Source organism: Heterocephalus glaber, unplaced genomic scaffold (genome assembly GCF_053883595.1).
Source record: "Heterocephalus glaber isolate CG9 unplaced genomic scaffold, H.glaber_assembly_v1.0 deba00001689, whole genome shotgun sequence".
Taxonomy (NCBI): Eukaryota; Metazoa; Chordata; class Mammalia; order Rodentia; family Bathyergidae; genus Heterocephalus; species Heterocephalus glaber.
The window spans coordinates 9889725-9913503 of NW_028258414.1; the positions used below are offsets into that span (position 1 = coordinate 9889725).

General features: G+C 37.3%; 1 protein-coding gene across 10 annotated transcripts in view; it reads left to right on the plus strand.

The window, feature by feature from the left end:
- Positions 1-23779, plus strand: part of Map2k5 (mitogen-activated protein kinase kinase 5) — a 258240-nt gene that overhangs the window by 73264 nt on the left and 161197 nt on the right. For all 10 annotated transcript variants that reach the window (XM_004855593.4, XM_021237014.2, XM_004855594.4 and 7 more), the window contains one exon: positions 14788-14827. In XM_004855593.4, coding sequence (XP_004855650.1) covers positions 14788-14827 — 40 coding nt within the window. The remainder of the gene's footprint in view (positions 1-14787; positions 14828-23779) is intronic.

Sequence of the window (23779 nt, forward strand, 5' to 3'; positions counted from 1 at the left end):
GAAAAAGTCTCTCCTGGTTTATTTTGACCCTCCTCATGATATGCCCATTCCATGAGGTCTGTTATGCACAAAAGTGCACAAAATGAAGATAAAGTGCCTCTCTCCGGCTTGACAAAAGCCATTCCTTTGCAGAATGGTAGCTGCAGCGAAAGTAAATAAATGAATGGACAGCAATCACAGCCTAGTTGATGAAACTGTTCAATTAAAGCACAGGCATTTACATGGTGTAATTTCCCTAAATTGCCAATGAGCCCCTTTAGACACAACCAGTGTTCAAATTGATTTCAGCATTGATTTTGGCTGAAGCTGATAAATTTCTGCTTGTTAGTTAAAGTAATTTTGCAGAAGACTTTGTACTGCAGTATTGAAGTGTTCATTTAGCTGATGGTTAAAAGAGGAGTTATTTACAGAGGCCTCTACTGTTGTTCTGAGATGGGACAATTCCCCAATCATCTTTTACTTTTAATTTTTTAGGCTTCACTATACCAATCAATAGGTGATTGAAACTGATTAAAACTTATCCAACCAGCTGCCTATGGCAGTTTAATTAGAAGCTGGATGATTCTTAAATTAAAGTTGTCTTATTTTCATTGCATAGCCGTCTTCCAGAAGAGTAAGGGACTAACAGTGCTGAAAACTTAAAAGTTTGGCTTTGTTAAAGTATCACACACATGTTAAATCACTCACTGGCTGTTCCTAATACAGCTCAAAAATGTATTCAGAGGCTTTTGGAGATTAGAAGGAATAATATGCTTGTTAGCCAAGAAATTTTTATTTTCAGGAAGGGGTAGCCTGTAGTATTTGTGAAAGCTCAGCTGTTTGTGATATGCACCTTGTTGTATAAGTAAGATGAACGTTTGAGCTTAGCTTTCATTACACAATGCAGGGTGAAAGTGGTTACCATGATATCCTGTCTCTTTCCTCCCTGGACACCATCAGCTTTGAATATTTTTTGTTCTGTTTTGAGGTTTTAAGATTAAAATTAATCTCCAGGGAATGAAAAACAAGTCTTTTCACCTAAGTCCATGTTGACTTTTTGATGGTGTTGTGGGCAGGATTATAGAAGAGAGATTTTTGTCATCTCTCCTCATCCCTCGAAGCTTCACCATAGTCATTTTATCTACTGTGGAACAGTTTCTTGAGTTTTTAATGGAAATGGGTTAATATTTCTGTCATAGGGGACATATTACATCTGGTACTACAGGGAAGAAGGGAATAAATGGCTCACTTTTCAGAGGTGCATTTACTCTTTGACCCACTAGGGTACTATTTAGTGTTCTAGAAGAGGTAATTTAGTAAATTGTACCCCAGTGGCCTGAAAAACTTAATGCAACTCTGAAAAGTGAGTCATTCAATCGATTTTCCCTATTGCTTTTTAAAACTCAACACTGGCCACATCCAGAGAGCCTTTCAATAGAGGATCTAGAAGCAGCTTGTCCGTGTTCACATGAGGCTTGTTGGGATGTGCACTGGATTTGGCTTCAGCAAACCCAAATCTACGGCTTACAAGACAGGAATCATGAGCAATCATTAGCCTCACCAACCCTCAGATTCCTTGCCTATCAAGCAGGGATAACATCTACTTCGGAAATTTTTGTGTAAGGCAAATAGCTTCCCTGTACAAAAATACTTTATAAGCTAAGTACAGTGGAATATCAAGGACTAATAGAAGATGGTTTTCTGAAGTAGCCATTGTTTGGGTCTGATTTTAGAATGTGACTTATTGTTAACTTTCCAAGAAACTGTGAGCAGAGATTGCCTTGTAATCAAGCCGTTTCAAGAGAGAGTTTCCTAGCTAGTTAATCCCTAGGGTATTCCTGTTTTCCTCACATATATTACCTAACTACTCCATTTCTTTCTTTTTCATTGCTAGGCTTTATATCTCTTGCCTGTTTTGCCTATTACATTTCTTTTAGAGCCTTTGATCAAGAGATCACTATCACTGTTGGCTTCCTTTATCTCAGAGGTATTCGGGCCATATATTAAAAGACATTACTCTAGCTAATGTGGGAGTGTTACAGGCCTGAACCAGGATGCATCAACTTAAGGGAGAAATGTGGAGGCAGGGATGACCATGTTAACTTTGGGGCAGGTATTAGAGGTAAAAGGGGCCTATAATCTGAGTAAATGGGGAGAAGAGATGATAAAGTGTGGGGCTGTACTCACTTTTATCTGACTGAAAATTTTTTTAACCCAGCCAAGTTTTCCATATCATATATTAGGTTGATTTATGAGCCCCGAGTACAATCAGTGCTGTGAAATTAATATCTGCACCCTAATAACATGTTTGATTTGATACATAAACAATCTGGAGAGCTCTGTTGCTTAACCACAGATTATTTTGCAATCAGTAGTCAAGCATCTGTAATGGGTTTTTAGGCAGAAGGAAGGTTGGCATAGACCACTGTTTGAACTAGTACTGTTTACATAAAAGCTTGTTTTTACAACTGCTGTTTACTTTGGATTTTCTATTTTAACAGCTAGAGCCTGGCTAATGTGTTTATCTATTATGGAAGGCAACAACTGTCAGTGTTGATTTCCCTGAAACTATTCTAATTTTTTTCTGTGGATGGCTATGGCTATTCAGTATGTGACAGCACTCCTTAAAATTCCAGAGCCTGTTAGTCTTAACATGTTACTAAAATCTACCTCCAAAGAAACCTACCAAATGAAGAAATCCCTGAAAGGAATATGGAATAAAACCAGTTTTTCATTAACTAGTTTACATTTGGCTACTGAAGACATTGCCTTAAAAGCAGACATTCAGGGCCTGGGGATTTAGCTCAGTGGTTTCACCACCGGCTGCACAAGCACAAGGACCCGAGTTTGATCCCTGGTACCAAAAAAAAAAAAAAAACACATCCAGAAGATTTTAAAATTAAGATAGCAGGCCTAGGGATTTAGCTCAGTGGTTTTGCCGCCTGCCTATCAAGCTCAAGGACCTGAGTTCGATCTCCGGTACCAAAAAAATACAAAAATAAAAAATAAAATTAAATTAAAATAGCAAAAGATTTTTGTTTTGCATATATGTATATTCATCTCCATTTATGCACTTTACCTTTATTTGTCAAAGGAGTGTGTTACTTGTGGCTTCAAAATCATGCAGCCTTATAATCTTTTGGAATAATGAAATGTAGTCAAATCTCAGATTTCCTGTGTTAAGGAGGAAACTCTTGGGGCTGGGGATTTAGGTCAGTGGTTCCAGTGCCTGCCTTGCAAGTCCAAGGTCCCGAGTTCCATCCCCAGTACCAAAAAAACAACAACAAAAAGGAAACTCTTAAGTCTCATGTAGGTATCTCCTCACCTGGTGTATATAGCCCTCTCCTTTGTTTTTGTTTTTGTTTCCTTTTGTGGCAGTGCTCCAAAGTCTTTGAAGTGGGAAAACTTGTAAGTTAGAGAAAATCTTCCCTTTTTTTCTAAATTTACATGAAGCACAGCTTCAATTTTTGGTAACTAAATAAAATGTCATATAAAGAATGAAATAGCATCTGTAAGTACGGGAGCTGATGATCCTCATCCATTTTAATGAGTGGCTTATTTTTGTAAGGAAATACATTGAATAATTGAATCTGCTAATGAGAATTAAGAGTTGCATAGGTAATTAAAGTGGATAACTAACCAGAAATCTTATTCTTGACAATGGTTTTTGTCTCCTCCCAGTCAAACGTTTTCTTATAATGAATCAGATCTCAAAGAGCTTTCCCTTTTATCTAGACTTTGCCTCTGTCCTGGCTCTGGTGGACATCCTGGAGACCTCTAGGGTGTTCAGAGAACTTAAAAAGAGGGAGTCGAAGACAGTCCACAGGCTGTGAAATCATTGGCTGAAAAACAAAGAACTGATTTTATTATTTAGGAGAGCCATTGCTATCTATGCAGCAAGCTACAAACAACAAATGTTTTGTAACTTTTACTTATTTTTACATAGACCTTGCTTTCTTGTCTCCTATCTCCCTGTAGAGGACACAGGGAGCACAATAAACATCACCGTCTTTTCTGCTTGTTAGAATAAAACCATCCTTTTGTAATGCTGACTGTTTCTTAAGACAAATCCTAACTACTGCTTTCACTATTTGAGTGACTGGATAATTTCTTAGGGTTCCCATTCCCATACGGAGAGCTTTCCAACAGTTATTTTATATGCAGTAATTATTTTATAATTAATTTATTTATAGCACTGTATAAATAATATCACAGAGTAATTGTCCCTCTTCTCACTAACCTTCTTTGAAGTATGTTATGTGAGATGCAGGACTTGACATTAGGGCGTTTAGTTCATGTGCGTCTTATGAAAGAAATGCCCTTATCCTTCACAGAGCTGTGGAAATACTGTCATTCTAGTGTCCCTGTTCTGCCATTGTGATTCAAAGTCTTTATATCCAATTACTCTTGAGGTCTTTTCTCCAAAAGGAAAAAGAGAGAGAGAGAAGCGATGTTTTCCTACTCATTTTGATGACTGTTTTGCTAATAAATTGACATTTAAAACATACTGTGTTGTCACACTGAAATCTGAAATATTTACAGTCAGATCATAGGTCACCTTCCCATTCTTAAATTACATCCTCTCTCACAATCACTAGACAAGCCCAGATGCTCCCTGTTATAGATTCTTTCTGCTCATTATTTAAAATAATTTGATTGGAATATGTTCAGAAATTAATATGCAGAATAGTGCTATAGAAATTAGATGCCTACTTTAACTGTATAAGATTGTACAAGCTTTATCAGAAAATATATGATCAGCTCTAGGTTATTTATTTTGTGAACAGGAGTCAGCTGGGATGGTTCATATTTTTTGATTCTCTTAGAATTTCAAATTCTAAGCATAAATAATTTCAGTAAACATTGTAAAATACAGATGCAGTTGCTCTTATGCATGACACAAATTTGAATAGGGTCCAGATGTTGGAATGTGAACACAGGTTGTTTCTCCCTTATGTCCTGTGTGGATGTAGGACTTTTTAATATTTTGTTTTTAAATTTTTCTTTTTCTTACTTGTAAAGATTCTCATAGGAATTACTTATTCTTTGTAGTGATGTATCTTTTAAATAAATTCTCATTAGAATTTAGTGAAGGCAACCACACCTCTAACCTTATATGTATTGTACTATACCTGTCCTTTAAATTTCGAAGAGCAAGTAATAGAATCACTTACATTAGTCCCGAAGCACAGCTTTTAAAATCAGCCACATGTTTTTTGGAATACTCATTTTGTATAAGGTGCTTTATGTGGCAGTAAGGGAAGTATAATATCTGTATTCATAGCTTTTGGGGGTCTGTTGCTAGCCTACTGTCTTTGCCTTCTCATCTCCTTTAGTCTTTGCTTCTCATCTTCCGATTTATGAACTTAGATATTTAAAGACAACTTACTAATCTTTTTTTCTGTCGCCCTATTCCAAGCCACTGTCACTTCTCACTGGGATTATCACAACAGTTTCCCAACTACTCTCCCAGTTTTTATCCTCATTTTCCTACAACATGACCTCTCCACCCAGCAGCCAAAGTCATCTTCCAAAACTACTAACTTTCTTCTTCCACTTAGATCATTTTGCATAAAAGCCGGGGTCCTCTTTCTGGCCTAAGTGGTACTGCACAAGTCTGTCTTCCCACTGTCTCTGACTCACCTCCCCCGCTGAGCTCTCTTGCTTGTTTCACCTCTGCACACATTTCCACCTTGGGCCTTTGAACCTGCCATCCTCTGCCTGGAATCCTCTTCCCCAGATATCCTCTTCCCCACACTATCCGCACATAACCTGCAGAGAGAGGCCTTGCCACCCTGACCTCCTACCCATCCCAATGTCAAATAGCATGTCCCTAATCTTGGTTTCTCTCTATATTTTAGTTTTCAGTGCACTTATCCCTGCCTGACATATTATATATTTATTTATGATCATCAGTCTTCCTCTACTGGAAAGTAAGCTCCAAGCCAGGCATGGTAGCACACACTTGTAATCCCAGTTCTCTGGGAGACTGAGGTTGCAAGTTTGAGCCTAGCCTGGGCAAATTAACAACGTAGTGAGACCCTGTCTAAAAATTAAAAAAAATACTGGGGATGTATCTCAGTCAGTGCAAAGGGCCTGGATTCAATCTGCAGTCTTGTTTAAAAATAGTAAAGGGGGCGGGGGACTGCGGAGATTTAGTTCAGTGGCGCCACACCTGCCTGGCAAGCACAACGTCCTAATTTCAATTCCTGGTACCAAAAAGAAAAAGAAAAATAGTGGGGAGGGGAGTAAACTCTATTTTTTGAGTAAACTCTGATTTGTTCCGTGTTGTGTCCATACTGCCCAACAAACCACTTGGCAATCAGAGACATGCATTAAGATTATTTATTTATTTTTTTTTTGAGATAAGGTCTCACTATATAGTCCAGGCTGGCCTTGAACTCTTTTTGTAGACCAAGCTGACCTCAAATTTGTGATCTTTCTGTCTCAGCCTCTCAAGTGCTATAATTACAGGCATGAGCCACTATGCCAAGCTAAGTGTTCATGAATTGTATAAATCAAGTGTCTAATCTAAGAAGAAAATGTATCATACTCTGTATTAGAGGTTGAGGTTATTAGCAATGAACAAAATGAACCCTGACCCTGACCTTGAAACTTAGCATGGTAGAAAACATAGACTTCATAATAATAATGTATAGTAGAGTCTATAATATAGTTAAGTATGTACCTGTGAATCGAAATAACAGTATTGTAGAAAATAATAATTCATAACAGGAGTATGTGAAACGTCATAAGGCCATAAAGTAGTTGATGTCAACGGATAAATGCAGTGACAGAGTAGAGTCTGGTTGGTCTGATTTCCGTGCATCCTTTCTTAAATCCCGCCTTTAGCATTCTCAGTATTCTGAAGTAAACTCATCTGTAATCAGTCACTATGTACTCTCTCTCTAGTGCAGGAGCACAGAGGTTGAGTTGAGGTAGACCCAGATTTGAATTCTGCATCTGTGACACATGAATCTTTTTATCCTGAGGGAGTTTCTTAATACCCTTGAGTCTGTTTCTGTTGTCATCTGTAAAATATGACTTACAATACATAGATCATAGAATGAGTTGATAAACCCTTAGGAATTGTTAGCTCCCCCCCTTTTTCCTTTCTCTTGATTCCTGACTACCCCATTTATTTATTAACTTAGAAGTAATATTTATTTGAGTGAGTGCTGTGAGTCCAGTATGGTAGTAGGTATCATGTACACATTGTCAAATGAAGTAGCTGTCATCTCTGCCCTCATGGAGCTTAAAAGTATAGGGGATATCATCCAAGGCTGGCAAAGTAAATTTCTGTTGACATTAATAAAGGTGGCTCCAGTTCTGCCATCATCAAAGCTTGAAATCGTAGATTAAGCTTTCATGTTTCATAAATCCCCTCTAGTCAAATCTTTTACCTCTGATTCCCTGACCCTCATCCTAAATATCCCCCAGGTACGTGTTGGCACCCCCACTTGCCCTAGACTACTGTAACAGCTTTCTAGGTGTTCCTCGCTCTCTGTAGTTTTTCCTCCTTGCTCATAGCAATGCGGTAATTTGCAACCCTGATAATGATTTTAATATCAAGGACTGGGCTATACAGTATCTCTACCCTGTAGAAAAGCCCTCAGTGATTTTGTATGGGCAGACAACGAACATTCAACAACAATAAATGCTTAAAGGTGGTATCTCTATAGGGCTGAGAAAATTATCATTTCAGTTAAATATTATTCAAGAGGAAAGTATGAGGTAGGGGAGAAAGAGTTGTGTGAATGTAGAAAAGGTAGATGTGGGAGGGGAATCAATTACTGCAAGAACTATTTTAGGAAGAAAATAATGAATTCCAATTGAATCTAGAAAAGGAATAAAATAAAAGGAATGGTGACAACTTAGGTAAACCTGAATATATAAAACAACAATAGTAGTGATAATTTCAGGACATCAAAATAAATTTAGATAAAAAGACTGGATAAAATAATATACTAAGATGAGAAAGTTTGCTTGGAATTAAAGTATTATGAGATTTTTATATTGTTTGGAAGCAGGGTAGAGATAGCAATTAACTTTATATTTCATTAAGTCAGTTATGACTTAAGCAAAGAAATTGTATGGGTAACAACTAAAAGACAATGAAAGAATATATAACTTCAAAGCAGTAGATAAAGTAAAGGGAGAATAGTGTAGAGGGGGTGAAGGAGAGGTATAAAGTTAATGAATGAGATGGTAGAAATCCAAATACACCAGTAATTATAATAAATATAAATAGACTAATACTTCCAGTTAATAGATTAATTAGATTGATTAAAAAATACAACTGCATACTATTTTAGACTATTTTTAGGAGAAATTCCAAAAACTTACAAAGTAAAGTTGAAAGAAAAAGGATGGGGAAAAGATACCAGGCCAAAGCAAAACAAAACAAACAAAAAAAACTTGTAAGAAAGCTTATATGTTAATTTTAAAACAAAATAAACTTTAAGGTATAAAAGCATTGTAGGGATTAAAAAGACTACTCTGCAGTGATGGCAAACCTTTTAGAGCTTAGAGTGGTAACAGCCTGCTGTGGCACGCGTGCTATGGGTTCATCACCACTGGACTACTGCATGATAATAGAAGAAAAAGAGACTGAATACATAAAAGCCCTAAACTTATATGTAGCGAATAATATAAACTTAAAAAACATAACACAAAAATTGGTAGAATTACACAGAAATGTGTTAAATCCATAGAGTGGGAGAATCTGTCTCAGCTGTCAACATACTGATCAGTCAGACAAAAATTAGGAAGAGTAAACATCTTAGCAGTCTGGTCTAATGATCAGATGTAGAATTTTGCCTCAGTTAAATTGAGACTATACCTTTTTCAGGTAAAGAATGTTAATTTTTAAAAAATTATATACTTGTATGTACAAGTCTCAATCCATTCTGTAGCATATAAATCACTTTTTCTGATAATAGCACAAATTAAGTTTAGAAATCAATAGTAGTAAGTTAATCATCTCCATATATTTGGAAATTAAAATACATAAATTATGAGCCATATCATCGTAAGGAAAAAAGATATTTACAACTGAACAAAAAAAGAAATACTACATATGAAAACACTACATATGAACATTTATGAAATGCATCAAAGCCATACGAAGAAGATAATTTTATATATATTCATTGTATAAGAATAACCAGGTAGGGCCAGGATTTAGCTCAGTGGTGCCATGCCTGCTTTGCAAGCTCAAGGCCCTGAGTTTGATCCCTGATACTGGAAAAAAAAATGAATAACCAGATAGTAATTGGCTTAGCACATAACTCCAGTTACAAAAGGGAGGACAGGGAGTAAAGCAAACAAATTTGAAGGAAATACTAAAGAAAAGTTAAGGAAGTAAAAATTCAAGATAGTTCAACAAAACCAAAAGCTGGTTCCTTGCAAAAAACTGATCAAATATAAGAGAGAAGATTTAAACAACAAAATTAGAAATAAAAAGGTGAAGATAATTTTATACGGCAAAGATTTAAAAAGTAATTAGAGAAGCCAGATATGGTGGTGCGCATCTGAAATTCCAGCACTCTGGGAGGCTGAAGCAGTAGGATCGCAAGTTCTGCCCAGTCTGGGCAACAGAGCAATTCAGTGAGACCCTGTCTCAAAAATAAAAAATGAAAAAGGGCTGGGAATATAGCTTAGTGTGCAGGGTTCTATCCCCAGTTACTGCCAAGAAGTATAAATAAATAAAAATTTTAAAAATAATAAGATACAATGAATAACCTTATGACTATAAATTTGAAAACAGACAAAATGAGCAATTTTTCCAGAAAAACTATACAAAATTGTCTTAAGAAAAATAAAATAGATCTAAAGCAATGAAGAAAATTCATTAATTCAACAACTACTTGCAAAAATCTTGCCCGCCAAAGTTTTAGACACTGGAGATATAGCACAAAACAACAAAAAAGCTCTAAAAGTCTCTTTTTGTGGGGTTTCTTTGCTGGTGGTAGGAGACAGATAATTCTACTGGATGCTCATAATTCTTTGAAGAATAAAGGAAGGGAGAATGGGCTGTTTTATGTGAAAGTACCAAGGGAGTATGGTAATGGAGTAAGCCAAGTAGACAGCAGAGAGAGAATGGTCCAGGTCTCTAGAGTAGGTGCAAAGGCCTTGAGACAGGAGCATGTTTAGTGCAGAGGGATTGTTGAGGATGAGGAGGATTGGCAGAGGCAGAGATCAGTAAAGTAAGCAGGGGCCAGATCCTGAAATGCTTATAACGACCTTTGATTTCATAGTTAGAAGTCTAACCATGGAAGGGGGCAGTGATGATAACATCTGCTTATAAGAGCATACAATTAATTAAATGTCTGTGGAATTTCTTTGTAAAATGCTATATTAAAGCGATAGACTTTTTTTTTTCATAAGTATAGAACACCTACCATGGGCTGGCCCTTATGCTAAACGTAAAGAATAGAAAGATGGTTAAGACATGGCTGTACTCACTGTCCACCATGGGTCACAGACACATGAATAATTTTCTCCAGTGTGGCAGGGGCTGTAATATAGCAACTAAGGTCTGAAAAATAGGGAAGATCTCAAGAGTTTTATTTTCCAGTGTCTATAAGGATGCATATTAAAGGCAGGTAGGTGAGTGTTTTAGGATAGATTATATTTTCCTATTTATTAACCCATAGAGAATGAAGCATTGGCTTTCTCAGTTAGCAACAGTGATCATCAAAGGTGTTTCTGCTGAGCCGAGCCCTGAATCCATGGGGCACTTACCACAACTACCTGGAGTGTAAGTAGCTAACAGTTGTGGGCAAGAGATAGACAGGGGAAATGTAGAATTTGGATCCCAGTATAATTATAGCATTTTGACTGTTTTAATTCTGTCTCCATAGTTAACAGTTTGTTAAATGTTCATTTATAGAACACACAGCCTGACTCTTTTTTTTGGTACCGGGGATTGAACTCAGGTCCTTGTGCTTGCAAGGCAGGTGACAGAACCACTGAGCTAAATCCCCGGCCCTAGCCTGACTCTTAAGAATAAAGATTTTGTGTTCTTTCAGTCTGTCTGAAAAACTAAGGTTTTACTCTTAGAATGCTCAGCTACTCTGAACTTCCCGGCTTCATAACATGGAACGGACACTTTACTGAGTGCCCCAGCCTAGCCTCAGTTTTTCCTCACTGAACCCTCACACGCCTGTCCCTCTCCTACTGCAGACTTGGGACAGCTGAGACAGGGTCACACACACCTGTGGAGAGGTGGCAGAGCTGGTATCAGAAACAGGCAGTGTCTGGGAAGCCCACATCCTTTGCTGTTCTGCCTCCCAGGATAGATTGGCAGTAACCGCAAGATGCTTCCTTGCCCGGAGAGATTTGACGGTTGACCTTACCTTGATTAAAATAATACATGCTTTGGTGCATTTTGAATTGTGTGCTTCTCTGCCCTAGAATACAATTAAGAAAATTTACACATTGACACATAGTCCTTTAAATACTCACATGAGCATATTTTGCCATAGTTCCAATTTTGGCTTTGCCACTGACCAGAAATTTAAACTAGTTTTTGGTTGTAAAAGAACGGGATCAAACTCAACAATTCTCTACTTCCTACCAGTTCACTCTTCGATGCTGTGTGTCAGGATTAAAGGTTGTTACCACCTTCTTTGTTCAGTCATCTAGGACCTATTGACTCCAAGGAAAAGAGGAAGTAGAAAGGCTGGAGATGTAGCTTAGTGATAGAGCGCTTGCTGCAGGGCTCTTGACTCTATCCCCAGGAGGAGGGAAAAAAGTGTGGGTAGTCATTTGTTCACTTGTGCTGTTCTTCTTGTTATTTTATATATTCAGAAATTCATACTAGGCCACTAGCTGTTGCCATCCTAAAGTGTACATATTGTGTGTTCAGTTTTAAAGGCTGAGACTATCCCCAGAAGGTCTGTGCTGGTCACAAAAAAAGCAGATCACTCAGGGCTAAGCACTAAAAATATCTCATAAGAATGCTTCCTCCATGCACTCTTTGGAACAGGTAATTACTGTGGCAACAGCAAACTAATTTGAAGTGTTAGCTGTTAATTAAAACATTGCGGAGGTGTATAGTTGTCTTTTGGTGTAACCAGAGCCTGCATTCAAACTTCATTAATCACTTTCCAGTTAATGTGTTGAGGAAGGTCAAGACCATTGAGATGCAGTATCCAATTGAGGCGCAGTGTCCCAGTATCCGTTGAAAGTAAACAAATTCCTTTTCTCCAGGTAGAAGGTGGTTTGCAAAGTGAAGGGACGTACCCGACTCATGCCTGGCGCTGCCTTTGTCATCCTCTTCTCCTCGATGATTAAATGTTAAACTGGTACTGTCATTGCACTGTAAACCAAGCCACACAGCATCTTTATTGCTCGAAATCGAGCCCAAACTTCCACGGATGAATTAGCGTGTGTCATAATTAAATCATCAAGTCTCCCCTTTTAATTCACTTGGAAATAGGAGACCTTTCTTTTGGAAAAGAGATCGGTTTTCTTGACAAGCTAATTAAGTTGCCAAACTGTCCAGTATAGTATATGTATTAGACTGCTAATCATTTCCTTATATCTGCAGCTGGTCTCAGAAGTCCAGATGTTACTTATTCAAAGTGACACACATTGCTCTTTTTACAACTTTCAAATCCTTTTGTGTTCATTAAACTATTTGTTTTCATATTTCAGACCTTGGTTAGTGATTCTAATGCCCAGTATTTTAAAAAGTTGAAATTGGGAGAATCTACGATGTACAGGGAAAAATAATATATTAATATTAAATCTTACATATTACCTATAGTAACATGGAATAAAGTTACTAAGTTCTTCAGATCACATTTCAAATTGTATAGTTCAACAAGTCCTCTGTCAGACGTTGAGAAAGATAAGGCATAAATTCTTATATTCCCATTTGTTACATGAGTTTAGATATATCATGACCTAAAATATAGCTTTGGATTGTAAAAGTCTGATATTAACATAGATAGTAAAGTAATAATTTGTTCTGAAACAAGTATACTTTATTCAAAGTATATATTTAACTGATTAAAGTTTATAAATGATAAATATATATACGTTAAGGAGGTTGTTATTTAGAAAAGATCTTTAGATACTTTCACAGGTAAAAGAGTTCCTTAGTAAACAATTTTCACCTTGTGTTTATATTCTTGCTTTTCTCTTAAATGAGCTGTATTTGCATTTCTTTACAATTGACTGATACAATGAAAACTAAGTTTACTTTCCATAATTGGCTTAACCTCTGTCCAGTTAAGTAGGAAAAACAGAACGAATAAATTCTTGTAACACTCATGTACGTGGAAAAGTACAAACATAAATACAGGTGTTTTCCTAGTCTGGCCTATAGGCCCTTACTATTTCTGTAGGTCAGTCACTCTCAAAACATTTGTTGGCAATTGCTCAACTCTGTAAATTTACTAAAAATCATTGAATTGTACCCTTAAAAGAAGTGAATATTTATCATATGTAAATTATACTTCAGTGGAGCTGTCAAAACATTTGACAGAACAACCAAATATTTTCTGCCAAAACAGCAAAATGATGCTTTCACTTAGATAATAGTGGAATATATAAGTATTTGTGTTTTAAGAAATGAGCTGTTTTGAGTTCTGAGAGATATATTTTGTCCATAGGCAGGTGAGGACTAGGAATTCCTGGGGTGCTGATTTTTCTGTCCCTCCCATCCTCCCATCCCCTTCTCATCCTAACCCTGCCTTGATAAAAGAAAGTCCATTCTGATCTGAGTTAATATGTGAAGTCCTCAAAAGAACAAATTTTAGTAGTTCTGAACTTATTTGCTTCTTTATACTTATATGGTCTTGCAGTAACAATGCCTGTTTATGTTATGTGGTTTATACAAGGCTGTTTCTAGATAGGAGTCAGAATACGTAGTCTTTGCATGTATAAAAGGCCACATTTCATTTAAACACAGTTGTTCTTGATGAAAACCTTGGGATTTTATATTTCATCAAACCTTATTCTTTTACTCTTTTTCATAAATGAGTGTGTTCATATTTGTTTCTTTTCTCTTTTTTTTACTTTTTTATAGTGCTGAGGCTTGAACCCAGTACCTTGTACCTGCTAGGCTAAAGCTCTACCACTGAACTGCATCCCCAGCCCTTATTCATATTTCTTCGTTTAAGTTATAGTTATTTTGCTGTATCTTTTACTTTGAGCCTGCCTCTCTGTTTAAGGAAAAGATGAATGACATGTTTGAGCTTTATAACTATGATTTATTAGTTACAATATAATATGAAATTATATTGTAAGCCATAGCTACTTCTATGTGTTTTGTGATCATTTTGATGAAATATAATCATGTAGTTTATCTGTATATGTAATTGAAAGAAACACAAATCAAACCTCCCATTTTGCATGCCACTGTATGGTGTTTAGAATGGAACTGTAGAAACTCCACTTCCCCAACACATACACACACAACACACACAACACACAATGACAGTTCTAGAGGATCTGGAGCCAGAAACTCCGGTTTGTTGTTTAGTTTTGACACTGTTCAGTTTACAAGTTGAGCAAACTGCTTTACAAGTTGGACAAACTCTGCCTTAGTGTTCTCATCTATAAAAGGAGGATATTAATAACCAGCATTACCTGGGAGGGTCATTTTAAGGTAATGTATAATGAATCACTTTGTAACCCATTAAGCTCCATAGAAATGTAAATTACTAATCCAACGTGATTAGCATTCTTTGAAAGTAACTTGTATGTATCCAGTTGCTGCAAAAATGTTTGGATTGACATTTTATACAGTGTTTAATAATCTCAAGTAACTTTGCTATTTTTTTCTTCCCGTAGAGCATATCATGTCCCAAGTGGGAAAATATTAGCTGTAAAGGTAAGTACTGGACTCATTTTATGAAATTCTTGATGCTCATTGCTTTCCTTTCCCCTCTTAGCTTAAGTCAGAGAACAGGTGAAATGATTTAAGGTTCAAATGGTAGGGAGAGGAGGCTGTGGCCCTATAGTGATATTCAGGCACCTAGAAGTGTTTTAAGTATTACAAACTCTGTGCATTGTAGTTATTCTCATCAGTAGTTCTTCTCATTAAGAAGAATTACACCAACCACAAAAGGTTGGAAATCACTATGGTCCTAGTCGTGCCGCTCAGAACCTTAGTAGAATTGGATGTATTTATTTGCCACAGCCTGTAAACTGCCGTGTCCTGTTAGAAACTTCCCGGTAATGTGGCCATATGATACTTTCTATTTTCATACCCATGGCTGTGGCCTTGGATCAGCCTCATGTTACCTCCTACCCAGCTTTTTGAGATAACTTCTGTACTTTCAGTCATTTTCTTCTCCCATGAACCTTTTACTTTGCCACAGACTTGAGAAGTTGGATCACAGATCTGACTGTAACTGTCTTGCTCCACCCCATCCTCACCTGTATATGTCGAAAAGCTTAAGATGTCGTCTGCCTTGCTTCTACACTGACCCGTAGAGTTAAGCTGCACATAATTCAGGGGTGGTCCTGGCAGTTCCCTGTAAGTCCTCTCACTTGTTCCCATCCTGTTCATAATCCATGCCCCATCTCTGCCACACTCCCATGCTTCCAGTTCTGCCAGACACTTTGAATTTACTCTCTGCCATTGGCTCTTGGTACTGCGTCTTCCCATCATTTTAAATCTCAGGTTTCTCTCACAGACTGTCTTGAATTGCACCTCAGACTGAGCCCTTTGCAACCTTAAGTCTTAACTCCACAGAACCGTACTGTCAGCACCAAGTTCTTACTAACAAACTAGTCAGGCCCTCTGCAAATTGGGTCCTCACTGCCTTAACAGACATGTCCTCTGCTTTGCCAGTCGGTTACATCCCATCATGCCCTTATCTTTGGGCTCTGGGGCTTTAATAATGAAAGCTTTTATTTTAGGGGTGACTACTGTATGCCAGGTATTACAGCTAGCAACTTTAATCCCTAAAACTACAAAGTAATTCTACCTGTTACAGATTTAAGGAAACTGAGAGTCAGAAAGCCGAATTGTCCATGGTTACAGAGTTGGAAAAGAAAAGGTTAGGAGTTAAATGAAGTCCACCAACTCCAAAACTCATGTCTTCTCCTAGACTGTGCCACTTTATACAACTTCCTTCCAAACAAACTTCCTTTGTTTTCCACCTGTCCTTTCAAGCTCCATCTCCAAGACGCTTTCATAGCTGTCCATAGTGAGAAAAGGGTCTCTTTTCCCTAGCACTTGCATAGTTTATCTTTCTGCATCTTTTATCTTATTAAGGAAACTTAATAATAATGAGAGCAATTAAATTACAATTGGTTAGACCTTTTATTAAGGTTCAAGTGAAAGTAAGGCTCAGCTCTTCTGACCATGTGTGCATTCCACAGTTCTTTTTCCATGCCACACTGAGCACAGCACCTAGAATGTGTTACGTGGCATCATCAGGTTTAATTTTGGTAACTTACATGGCTTGTGGGAAGGAGGTACAGCAGAGCTCCCTCTTGGGGTGTTTTCTTTGACACTCCATCTGAACTACATCCGTAGAATTGCAGACTTAGAAGAGACCTTAGGGTCATCTGTTGTAACCCCTACATTTTACAGAAGAAGAAACTGAGGAGCAGAGACTCCAAGGGAGGCACTCCAGGACCTAGCTCCATCCAGGTTTCCCCTGAGCACAGAGTGCAGCCTTCTTGGGCCACCTTGGCACTGGGTTGACCTTTCTGTACCTCCCGAGCTCTCTCGTCATTGATAGAACACCACCAACTTGTGCATTATTTTCCTTTTAGTTCAGTTATTTGTTCCTTTGATGGCAAAATTTTAGATTGTTGCTGATGATATATTTAAAGATAGTGAAACCTAGGTTATTTATTCCAAAAGAGAGGAGCACTACTGTAAATCATCGTCCAAAAAAAAAACTCTGTTATTATTTGGCCTTACCAAATAAATTTTTCATAATTTCATACATTTTGAATTATGTTTAACATAGGCTGCTATTAAAATTCTGTGCACTATTAGATCTGGCAAGGGGCCGACAACTATTTCTGTAAAGGATTAAAGGCAATTTTTTAAAAAAGGACATGCTTTGCAAAATAGCATTAGAGACTTTCAGTAAATGAAAATAGTTGAGGTTTACAAATACAGTCTTTAGGACCCCTGACCATTAAGCTGGGCTTTAGAACAAACATTGTATTGTATCGCTAAATTCTGTAAAGTCACCTACTAGATGCTCAAACTGAGACAAATAATGAGTGATTTAAGAGTAGATGTGATTAGGGCTAGGGATTTAGCTCAGTGGTTTCGCCACCTGCTTCGCAAGCGCAAGGACCCGAGTTCGATCTCTGGTACCAAAAAAAATAAATAAATAAAAGAGTAGATATGATTATTGTGATTAAACATTTTATTTAGCCCTGAGCTTCTTGATAGCCAAGGCAAAAATCATGGGATTTGTATAATAGTCATAATCTAAGAAAAAGGCACGCACCATTTCTTCAAAATGGGTAGCGTTATTCATTAATTCTTAGAAGTTTGTTATTTAGTTTCCAAATATTTGGAGGTTTTCCAGATATCTTTCTGTTACTGATTTCTAATTTAATTCTGTTGTAGTCAAAGAACATACTTAATATAATTGGAATTTAAAATGTATTGAGGCTTATTTTATGGCTCAAAATATGATCCATCATGGTAAATGTTCCCTGTATACATGAAAAGAATGTGTGGTCCAAAGAACACAGAGGATGTTGGATAAATGTCAATTAGATCAAGTTAGCTGATAACGGTGATCAAATATTCTATATCTTTGCTGATATTTTTTGGTATGTGTTTTATTAATTATTGAAAGGTATATTGAAATCTTCAGCAATAATTGTAGCTTTGTTTATCTTTTCCTTGGAGTTCTATCATTTTTTACTTCCTGCATTTTGCAAATGTACTAGTAGGTACACATAGGGCAATGGTGGTGAACCTACGCACATGTGCCGCAGTGGACTGTTTTTTGTTATCAGTGAAAGCTCTAAGAGTTTCACCATCACTGATACAGGGTTTTTATGTCCTCCTTGATGAATTGTCCTTTTTATCATTAGGAAGGATGTCATTATGAAGTGACCCTCTTTGTCCATGGTAATAGTCTTTGCCTTGAAGTCCACCTTATCTGACTTCACTATAGTCATTCCAGCTGTATTTTGACTAGTGTTGTCTTATGTTGTCAATTTATTGTATCTTTCTCTTTGAAGTGAATTTGTTGTAGCCAGCATATACTTTGGTCTTACTCAGTAATCCAGTCTGATGATCTCTGCTGTTTAATTAGGGTGTTGTGACCATTTACATTTCATGTAATTAGTGATGTGGTTGGATTCAGATCTGTCATTTTGCTTTGTATTTTCAATTTGTTCTGTCTGTATGCCTGCTACCCTGTCCCTGTTTTTGGTGGGTGTTCCAGACTTTATCGTATACCTTTTTAAGTTATCATACTCTTCCTATGTAATTATGTTATACCACTTCTATCTGTAATCTAAGAACCTTACCTTTTTTTGTTTCTCTCATCCTGGTCTTTGTGTTGTTACCATATATTTTATTTCTGTGTCATAAACTCCAAAATGCATTGTTACTACTTTCACTTTAGATATTTATCTTTTAAAGACATATAAAAGTAAGAAAATGTGTGATTTACCCATGTTTTACCAATTCCAGTGCTTTCCATTTTTTTGTGACTTCGATTTCCATCTGCTATTCTCTTCTTTCTGAGAGACTTCTTTCCGTTTACATTTCTTGTACTGCAGATCTCTTGGTAACAAGTTCTTTCAGCCTTTGTGTGTTAGGAAAATTGTATCACTTCCATTTTTGGAAGGTATTTTTATTTTCACTAGATACAGAATTCTAGATTGACTCCTCTTTTATTTTAGATTTTAAAGGTTTCACTGTGTTCATACTTTCCAACCAGGAGCTTACTGTTGTTTTTTTGTTTTGTTTGTTTGTTTTTGTTTTTGTACTGGGGATCGAACTTGGAACCTTGTGCTTGCGAAGCAAGCGGCAGAGCCACTGAGCTAAATTCCTGGCCTTCTTACTGTTATTTTTAATCTTTGTTCCTCTGTACATTAGCACTGGCTTCTTTTAATAAAGATTATTTTTCTTTATCATTGGTTTTAAGCAATTTGATTATAATGAGCTTTGTTAGAATTTTTTGTGATTCTTATACTTGGGGTCTGTTGAGATTCTTAGATCTGTGGGTTTTTAGTTTTCATCAAATTTAGAAAATTTTAACCATTATTTCTTTTGACTATCAATCTTCTACCTTTTAGAACTTTAATTGCATATTTATTGAGTCTTTTGAAGTTATCTCACATTAAAATGATGCAGTGTTGTTTGGTCTAGTCTTTTTTTCTGTAGTTTATTTTGGATAGTTTCTTTTCCTGTGTCTTCCCAAGTTCATTAATCTTTTCTGCTTCATTGTCTAATGTGCTGTTACTCTTGTCCATTGCATTTTTCAGTTTAGACAGTGTCCTTTTTATCCCTATACCTTTGAATAGGTCTTTTTTACATCTTCCATGTCTCTCCTTGACATGCTCAGTATTTCCCCTACCATCTTGAATGTATGGAATATAATTAGTAAGTAAAGCAATGGCCTTTTCTGCTAATTTATGTCATGTTTGTTATTTCTGGATCTATTTATTTTGACTAATCCATATATTTTGACTAATCTCTTTTCCCATTTTCAGTTGTATTTTCTTTTTTATATCTTATACATTTTTGTTGTGTGCCAGTCACATAGCATAGGAACTAGGTATTTTTTTCATTCCTTTGAATATTCTGGGGCTTTGTTCTGAGGTACTAGTTAGTGACTTTGAAGTAATTTGATCCTTTTAAAACTTGCTTTTAAGCTTTATTAGACAGGACCAGCCCCAGGGATTTATCTGGAGCTAACTTTCCCCATTTAACTGCAGCAGTTTTCTTTTGGAGAGTTTTCTCAGCATCTTGGGAATTGCCATGTTTTCCACCCTGCCTGATGGGAACACAAACTCTTTGTGCCCACTGTGGGTCTGGAGAGTGAGTGTTTCCTCTGGTCCTCTGGCCTCAGGTAATTTCCCGACATTGACATCCATGTGCTGCTCAGATTCCCTCTGTCCCTGTGCTGGTCCCTGTAGCTGCCATGATTTGCCCAGACTTCCAGTTCTGCCCTCTCAACCAAAGGAAAGGCTGAGTTCACTGGGTTCCCGTCCCTGCCCTGCACCTGAAAGCTCCCTCCAGTCTGTCAGTAAGCTGTAGTGCCCCTCTCATCTCTTTTCTGTCTCTCAGTCTGTTCTGTCTCATGTCCAGTGTCTGGGAGCCTGGTGACTTTTCTGTGTTTTTGTGGGTTTTTAAAAACTTTTACTTCTTTCCTTGTCATTAGAACACCATCACTGTTATCTCCAAATGATTGTTTTTGTCCACCAGCTTTTGAACTCTTCTTTCAGTAAATACAAGTTCCACTTATTACTGGTTTAAGGCTGGCCATGTTGACGTGCACCAGTAGTCCCAGCACTTGGGAGGCTGAGGCAGGAGGATTGCTACCAGTTTGAGGCCAGCCTGGACTACACAGTGAGTTCAAGGCCAGCCTGAACTACATAGCAACACACTGTCTCAAAAAAAGAGAAAAATACTTTATATACATTTTCCTGTTTTAATGCAACAACCTTTCATTACTATGATTGATCCCTATTTAACAGATCCCTACTAGGAGATTACTATTACTGATCCCTATTAAGCCAGAGTCATAGAAAAGTTAAATAATTTGCCTAAAGTCCCACAGCTAATGAGTAGCGAATGGGACCATGATTTAGACCAAGGAAGTTTTGTTTCAACCGCTCTTACCCCCAAGCCTTCACTGCTCACTACCCTCAAATTTGTCTCCGCAAAGCATAATTCTAGGGGCTGGGGATTTAGCTCAGTGGTTCCGGCGCCTGCCTCTCAAAGCATAATTCTAGTCACATCTCTTCCCCTCCCTAGAGTCTTTCTTCAAAGGCTCCATGTTACACCACCACCATCAAATCTCTAAGCCATGGAACTCAAGATCCTGCACAGTCTATCAGTGTACTCTTATTGTTGCCTTAGCTGAACCTCGGTGCTGTCTCACTTCTTTGATTCACACAGTCCAGCTAATCAGGATACCTTCAGCCTTATCTCCAGCTGTCTAAATCCTTGCCACCCTTCTGGGCTGCCCCCACCTTGAACATTTCTGGATAAACACTGTCATGCGTGATATGTCTATCACTCACCTTTCTAGAATTCTCTGTATGTGACTCTTAAAGGTGTTAGCACATCCTCATTTGCATCTTATGATTAGTATACACATACATTTCCCCTATTAGATTGAAATCTCTTTGTAAGCAGGGAGCAGATCTTATTTTTTTCCTTCAGAGCTTTACATATAGGGCCTCTTACAGAACACACATATAAGGAGTAAGTTTAGCATATAATTTGTTGATTGACTGGCTGAATGAATACATTTTTGTTCTTTTGTTGTTCTTTAATTCATTCATTTATCTTCTGAAGTAACATCTCGAAACCAGGTTTGGCTCACATACAAAATATCCCACAGTGTTCTTGGTATGGGCCATTGCTCTCGCTCAGAATATTTCTTAGCCTTTTTTATATATATATTAAAGGGTGAAATGGAAGGTTAAGAGTTAGAAGCATATTTGATCTTTGTCTGACCCTCCCCTGACTTTCGTGTGACTTCAAGCATGTCACTTGAACCTCTCAGTGACCCCAGCTGTGAAACTGGCTGCCTGGTGTCACAGAAGGATTGTAAGGAGCAGCAAATCACAGTCCTTGTCCATGCAGAATCACCTGCAGGCTCTGATGCCTGCATGGGATGAGGAGGGGAATCTAATTTCCCAAGCCAAGTAGTCAGTGGGACCCACACTTTGAATGCCTTTGGGAATGATTAAATGAGAGTCCTGGAAAATCTGTTACTTTTCTATTCCTACTCAAAATTTCTCTTAATTTTTATGTATTTTTAAGTGTTCTTGGTTTTTAGGCAGAAAAGCGTGTTGTACTGTTCGCCGTTTTAGACTTAAGTGGTGAGGAGGTATCATTTCAGGTATTTTAAAAAGAAACTTGAGTTTTTGGAAAAATAAAAGTACCTTGAATTTTTATTTTATACCATAGAATTTAGAAAATTTTCTGCCTCAAAGAGAATATTTTGAAAATGCGAATCACATTTTAAAGATAACTATTTGATAATGACCTGTGTAACACATGAAACATGTTTCTAAGTAGCTGTTTGTTTGTTGCTTATTTGTTTGGTGTAGGTAGGCAAGACAGTTGCAAATAAGTAGAGCAGAAAACAAATTTAAAAAACTGTTAGCTATCATGCAGACAGAACCTTTTTATACTATTAATGTATTCTGTAAAATCTTTCAAATAGTAATGCTTGGAGGATTTAATAGATTTCCCAGTATTATTTGTTTTCTAACTGGGAAAAATCCATCTAAAAGGAAATTTCTTGTAGCATGTGCTGATTATCATTCTTTGACTGCTTTGGGGTTTCTGCTGCTTTTAAACTAGCATTTAAATGGACCATTTGATTAATCATTTGTATACTGACTGTAATCCTCCCAAATTTCCTTTCTGAGTTGTACATACTGTAAAAGACAATTATGTCACCACAGATTAAATAAGTGAATTAAAACAGAATAGCAGCTTAATTTGACCTGTGATTTTGCTCTCCTTCCCTTTAGTGGCGCGTGTGCCACTCCAGCAAATAAATGAAGTCATCCATGACAGCTTGTGATGAATTGCCGTATTTATACTGTATATTTTAATAGCCTCACACTAATTTAAATTGAGCACAGAGTAAATTATAATTCAGTCACTTGACTGCTTGTATTTAACTTGACAACTCATCCTTATTTGTCCTGGAGGTGTAGTGGAGAGCAGGGGAAATGCACTCAGGTATTTCAGTTTCTCACTTAACCCTTTCTCTGGGAAATGCTTGATATTCAGACTGGAGCCAGTTTAAAGCATTTAGTGCCTCCTGAGGAGAAAATAAACAATGAAGACTCGGGCAGTCCATGCTTTCCTTGTACTTGGAAAAGAAAATGAGCATTTGCTATGCTTTTTCTCCATTGCCTTCGAAGAAAGAATTGGTCTTGTTTATTTTTAGCAGCTTTAAAGCTCACTCACAAGAATGCCCAGGGGAAGGGGAATTAACCTTCCACCCAGAGTGCCAAGTCTCCCAGAAAATAGAGAGCATTTGAGTAGAGTTATTTTGAGGTAGATTTTACTTTCCCTCTCAAGTTCCCAGAAATTACTTTATTCACTTGTCCATCATTATGGAATCTCCACCTTTCTGGACTATAGCAGATACCAAGAATGATCAGGACCAACTAGAGTACAATGTATTAGTTCCACAAACACGGTTATTTCTTGTTCCATTTTAGATCCATGTGGCACTTTTATTTGTTATGGTGTTTATGCCTTTTGTTTTAAATGTAGTTGTAGAAATTAAGCAAGCCATTTCCTTTGTGTCTAGCAAGAGCTTATGGTTGTAAGGAGCACTTTAATTAAATTCCACATCACTTAATGGGAACTACTGTAAGTAAAACCTTGTGCTGGGTGCTGGGGAAATAGAAGTACAGTATATGCAAGACTCAGCCCTTGCCCTTAAGGGGCTTACTCTGTTCCCTCCAGCCTGTAGTTTTCAGGCAATAAGGGATAAATTCTAAAGGCAGAATGTGATAAAGAGAAATAGAAATGGTCAGAATCAAGCTGAATTCTGAAAGAGGGTTTTGAGATGGGCTTCATTGAGGTGGTGAGGCCTTCAGGCTGAGTCTAACTGGTCAAACAGGTTTTATACCCAGGGGC